The sequence below is a fragment of the Desmodus rotundus genome, chromosome 6 (genome assembly GCF_022682495.2).
Source record: "Desmodus rotundus isolate HL8 chromosome 6, HLdesRot8A.1, whole genome shotgun sequence".
Lineage (NCBI taxonomy): Eukaryota > Metazoa > Chordata > Mammalia > Chiroptera > Phyllostomidae > Desmodus > Desmodus rotundus.
The window spans coordinates 137,827,164-137,833,163 of record NC_071392.1 but is presented as its reverse complement, the minus strand read 5'-3'; the positions used below and the strand labels follow the sequence as shown (position 1 = coordinate 137,833,163).

The following is a 6,000-nucleotide window of genomic DNA, read 5'->3' as shown; positions in this document are numbered from 1 at the left end:
GAAATATTTCAATTCACTGTTGAGTCAAGGTAAAATGCAGAACTCCTCTATTTTCTCCTTATTTTGAGCATGGAGGCACAGCCTTAGTGAGCATTAAAATGTTAGCTTCTATTGGGTAGAATTTTGCTTTATAAGAATTGAGTGCAATTCATTTTGCATAAAACGTATTCTATGGGCAGCTATATCCGGATTGCTGCATGCATGTCACTACTGTCTCTCTTTCTGCTGAGCTATAGGTAATAGAGATGCCTCCAGAATACATTTCCCTAAAGTTATAACTGGATACGCTATGGGCTTACATCACAAGTCATCTCATTGTACAGTGGCAAGTCACTTACTGCAGTCACAGGAAATGTAAATCTGATCTGGCGTGTAAAAAGCAGAAAGCTCTAGTTTGTTGTCTGGTTGTAGAAACACCTGGCTGTTTGCACATGGGTTTGGAGAGTCCCTTCTCTGGGAAGTCTGACTTAGGTGGCCATAGATGTAATGCTGCTCTTGTGTTTGTGGCTATCATAAGAAATGCATCCTCTGTCTTATTAGGGAGAGACATGACCAAATCACCCTATGTTTGTGGGCCCGATGCCTCTGTTAGGAGGATGTTGGTAAGATGTATCTTTTTGTCTTAAAGTTAACTTTTGCCCAAGAACAATTGAGCCACTTAGGATTATTCTATTTGTTAACATCTTACTTCTGGTCTTCCCATTTATTATCTCTTTAGATCCTTAAACAGAACTCTATCATGGGGTGGCTTTTAAGAGCACAGTCTCTGGAACTAGTTAGTAGAAAACTTGAACTCCAGTTTGAAGTGCTAGCTGTGATACTGTGGGCAATGAACTTACTTGTCTAGGCTTCGTTTTTACCACTTGTAAAATGAGAATAATGATCACACTGAAATTTTGTGAGTTGTTATGAAAATGAATGCAATGCACCTGAAATTCTTAGCCTTAATGTCTTAGTCAGGGAAGTGAAGTCCTTAATGCTTAATGCTTTTAAGTGGGTGATGCAAATCTGAAGTAGAAAGGCATCATCCTGAAGTTAACCAAGGCCACATAGTTACAGAACTGAAGTCAGATCAGCCTTTTCCATTCAGTCTTCTTTCTTTAATTAAACACATATGTGTATACACAGCTGTTGACTCTAAATATGATGTTTCATCAACAAATGTAATTATTGAGCATATACATTGCAACATAGTGGTGAGGCAATGTAGCTGTAACAATGGGGCTGATTTCTGTTCCTGCACCCACACGCATGGGCACATACACGCAAGCACCTACTTTCAGAATGTGGCCCGCTCAAAGGAAACAGACTCTGCGCATATTGCTTCCTGGAAGGATCCTGTCAAAACGTGGGCATTTACTCTGAGCCTCAGCTCCCTCCATAGTAAGAAAAGAGATGATAGTACCTGAGTTGCAGTGTTATTAAGATTAATCAAGATACTGTATGGAAAGTCCTCAGCACTGAGCCTAGCACAGAGTAGCTTCCTAATAAATGTTAGCTAGTAACCTTATTGTCCTTGCTGACAGTGTTGTGCCAGGGGTGCTTATTGAGTCAGGGGGCAAAGACTTAAAAGTCTTCCCTGACCAGCCAATCTAAAATTTTGTTACTTTATTTTCTTCAAAGCTCATGTGACTATATGTCCTGATCAGTCTTATTTACTGTCTGTTCCCCTCCACTAGAATTATGTCCCCCAGAGAAGGGAACCCAGGACAGTGCTGGACACATAACAAGTGTCCCCTTAAAAGTCTGTCAATGAATTGAATGGAGAAGAGGTTGACAGCAAGGGGCAAGAAGATGGAAATAACCTGTGTGAGCAAGAGGATGGGAATGGCCTGTACTACAGAATTTCATGTAATGAAATCGCCAATCAGCATTTGTCAAAAAGGAGCAGCTGCCCAGAGGAAGTCAGCTTAAGGAATCATGAATAATTTGAATAGAACACAGGCAGTTTAAGCAAATGCTTTTCTTCTCGCTGGGGGCAAGCTTAACTTTGTGGCCACGTAACTGTCTTAGACCCAAGTTAAGGTCCACTTCCATCTCCCAAACCTTCAAGGCTGTCACAGACCTGCCACCAAGATCCCATTTTTCAATATCCTAATTTCCCTCCCAAAATGAAGTTCAGAGTTTCAGGTCATCAAATATGTGGAGATGTCTTCCAGGATTGTGTTCCCAGAAACAAAAGTCTGCCATGTGCTCATGAGCACTAAATGTGTCAATATATACAAAACAATTACAACAGCGATTGGCACATAGCGACAGCTCCATAAGTGTTCCTTGTTGCTGCTATTATTAGTAGTATTATTATCATCAACATCATCATCATCATCATCACCATTTGTTCAAAAAGGGTTTATGGACTCTCTATGATGTGCCTATAGATGTTCTAGGCTTAAGATATTCAAAGGTAAACTAAACAGATCAGATCTCTGCCTTTTATGGAGCTTATGATGTAGTGGGGGGTTCAGAAAATAAAGTCTAGTACATTGAGTAGAACGGTGAAATACTTGGCTCCTCAGATGGGTGCCTGTGGGCCACACTCTCGGTGAGGCCAGGCCCCCATCCACCTCTTTTAACACTGTCATTCCAGTATCTTGTGAGGAGCATGGAAGGCACCCCATTCATGTTGGATGACTACATGAATGAGTGCGTTTCTGAGAGGAGCCCTGGTTTAATGGGAGCACCGCCGTTCCTGGGTTTCTGCAGATCCACACCAGCTCCACAGTTTGTGGGCCCTGTTTATGGGCAAAGTCTAGGTTAGAGTAAATGTGGGTGGGCACAGCGAGGAGGGTGAGCTAGTGGGAGGGTGCATATATACACATAAAATCCTCACATAGCTGAGGCAGCATGGAAGGCAAAGTCTTTGGTGGCACTTTTTTTGAGGTAAATCTGAACTAATGTGTAAGCCCAAATGTAGGGTCCTGACTGAGGTACATCTGAGCTTGAGTCAGCGTGTGAGGTATTAGGCGGGCCTGTATGTGGAGGGGGTATGAGGAGTATTTTGCAAGTATTTTGCTAAGGAAAATATGCCAATCGCTATCATAACTGTCTCACATATATTGACTCATGATGCATGCCTGTGATCTCTACTGTAGTTGTCTCTGAGGCAGATAAAGGGTGGGCAAAAGCATCTCTGGGTGCTGTATATGTGGTCAGTGTAGGTTTGTCTGTGAGTCAATTACAGGCTTTTGTGATTGTCACTGAAGTAAGAGGGTCTCTCCCTCTCTCTCTCTCTCCCTCCTTCCTGTCGTCTCCTCTTTTCTCCCCGCCCCAATTCAGGAATTTTTTACTTGAGAGTGTAGGTTTGTGAGATTCTAGAACTGTGAGCAATTGTAAGACAATCCTAAAATTAGGATGAGACCAGTCTGGGATTATGGGAAACCAAAGTCGAAGATCCTGAGTCTGATCAATCTGAGCGGGGTGTGTGTGGTTGTAAATCAGGGTTTGATTTTGAAATGAACAGCTAGGTTTAGGTGCATAAGCGGGGCACAAAGACTTGGGTTTGTGAAGCAAACTCAGGAGCTGGTGTGGCTGTAGCAGCATTTGTGTGCTTGTGTGAGTGAGGCAAGTTCTTGAGTGTGAAATCTGGGGCTTGCAGGACGAGCAGGAAGTGTATGTGCGCGCGCTTGTGTGTGCACGCGCGCGTCAAGTTGGGATTTCTACTTTCCTTGGGCAACAAGGACCTGAAGCCTGGGAAGCCACCTTAGGGTCTGGGTGCGCGAAGCGTGGACCCGGGTCCAGGGGTCCGGTGAGTGGAGTGCACCCTGCTCCGGCCCCTGCGCGGTGCTGGCTGGCTGGCTGGGGACTGGCAGGAACGGGAGCAGCACTGCCGCCCCTGGCGCAAAGGCTCAGGCACCTCCTCCTGCTCCAGTCACTGTGGCTCAGCGCACGCTGCCGGTGGCTGCCCTTTCCGCCTCGGGGAAAGAAAACCCACCAGTCGTAGTCGTAGTAGAACCATGGCCTCCGGCCGAAGAGGCTGGGACAGCTCCCACGAAGATGATCTGCCCGTGTACCTGGCCAGGCCGGGCACCACGGACCAGGTCCCGCGGCAGAAGTACGGCGGCATGTTCTGCAACGTGGAGGGCGCCTTTGAGAGCAAGACACTGGATTTTGATGCCCTGAGCGTGGGGCAGCGGGGCGCAAAGACTCCCCGAAGCAGCCAGGGCAGCAGCCGCGGTGCAGGGAGCCGACCCGGGCCCGAAGGGGACTCCCCGCGCAGGGGCCAAGGGCAGGAGGAGAGCCGGGAGCCCACGCCCGCATCGCCTGCGCCCACCGGGGTGGAGATCCGGAGTGCCACAGGCAAGGAGGTTTTGCAGAACCTCGGCCCCAAGGACAAGGTAAGGGGTCCAGGACTCCTTTCCATCTGCCCTCCTTCCTAGTGCAGCCGGGGGCGCCATGGTCCAGGCACAACTTTCTTTTGCTCACTGTGCATGGGGATCTGGGACTAGGAGGAGGAAAAGGGCATCCTTCACTGAGCAGAGCGTGACTTCCTAGCCCGGACCTGGATTCGCTCGTGTCCCCAATTGTGGGGTCTTCGTGCACTCGGGCTCCCCTGCCTCCCTGCCGCACCCTGTGGCCATCGGTCCTGGGTGGGTGTGTCAGCCCAGCCAGCCCAGGAAGGCTGAGTGATTTCCAGTCTTTCTCTCGTCTGAGTAACCAGACACAATTGTCTTGGCCTCCTCTCTGGCCCTTAAATCTCAACCGGGTCATCAGGGCAGAGGGCAAACTGGTGCTGGGGAAACGGGGTCATCTCCATAGTGCCCGAATGAAAATACAGGATGAGTGGTCCCCCTTCTCACTCTTGGAACATTAGCTCTGTCCCTGAAACTTTTGGGTGTAGAGCTACTAGACTAAACAATCGAATCTCCACGCCTCACTTTTGTCTTAGACGGACATTTCACATCTGTGTTTGTAAAGTATGTATTTGTGCACAAAGTTTGGCACAAGCCTGGGTACCACAAGTATCCAGCTGTCTCTGGAAGAATATCATTGTATTTTTGAAAATAGACGGGAGTATTAAGGGTGCACCTTAAACTAGCAGAAGCTGAAAGTTCCCTGCTGCTCTTACCTGAGCCCAAACCAATTTCTTCTGTCTGTATTTTTGAGAATCTTATGTCACACTGAACTGACTGAAGGCATGGCATTGAAATCCACCTTGCCATGATTTATTTATTTCGTAGAAAACTCAGAACTGTAGTTCAGAAAATTCAGGGCCTGGGCATGGCTGGGGTATTCAAAGTTCAAACTGATGCTTTTCGGTTGGGGGGACAATAGTGATCAGATACGTCACCCTCATCTAGACAATGGCTGCACAATCCAGCTGCATATATTATTCTGCACTAATACCGTTATGAATAATAACCCGAAATGGAAATGTCTGCCTCAGAGCAATTACGGTTAATGCATACCCAAGTTTTAGATGTTTTTCCATTCAAATGCAAAGAGCCAGGGAAAGGACAGCACATCTCTACACTGTTTGATTCTGGGAAGTTTAAAAAGAAAAACAAACCTTTAACTATTGATCCACCCTGGAAAAAGAGCTCCTGTTGGAAAGTGCCACTGGGAAATAATGTCACTGTCCCTTGGTATCTCTCAGTCTGTGATTTTTGGCCTCGTCCTTAGATTATGGGATCCTCTAGGCCCTACTCAAATACGCTTTTTAGGGAAAACTTCAGATCTTTTGGAAAGGCTGTGGCTGATTTGTAACTCAAGAATGGCCCTAGCAGGATGGTGATTGCCAGTCTTCTAGTCTAAGTTGATCTGTGTTTCCACATTCCCTTCCTGACTCCCAGGGGTGGGAGAAAGGATGGAAAAGGTCAGTAGCAATTGCTGTGAGTCAGGGCCATTCCCTTTGCTGGAACACCCCTGATGTAAGCCACATAGTATGCCTGGTTTGCAAGATTCAAGAATGGTAACTAAAGAAAAGGAGAACATTCCTCCTTTAAACCCAGCAATTCTCTCATTTTCCTTTCTTTTGTCAACCCTATACTTTGGGATCCTAAT

At 46.7% G+C, this 6,000-nt stretch overlaps 1 protein-coding gene across 1 annotated transcript in view; it reads left to right on the top strand.

Annotated features, from left to right (window-relative positions):
• The first annotated feature begins 3,696 nt into the window (after window positions 1-3,696).
• The window catches only part of DPYSL3 (dihydropyrimidinase like 3), a 99,657-nt gene continuing 97,353 nt past the window's right edge, over window positions 3,697-6,000 (top strand). Inside the window, exon 1 of the mRNA XM_024576884.4 lies at window positions 3,697-4,334. Within this exon, the coding sequence (XP_024432652.2) occupies window positions 3,954-4,334 (381 nt within the window). The 5' untranslated portion in view covers window positions 3,697-3,953. The remainder of the gene's footprint in view (window positions 4,335-6,000) is intronic.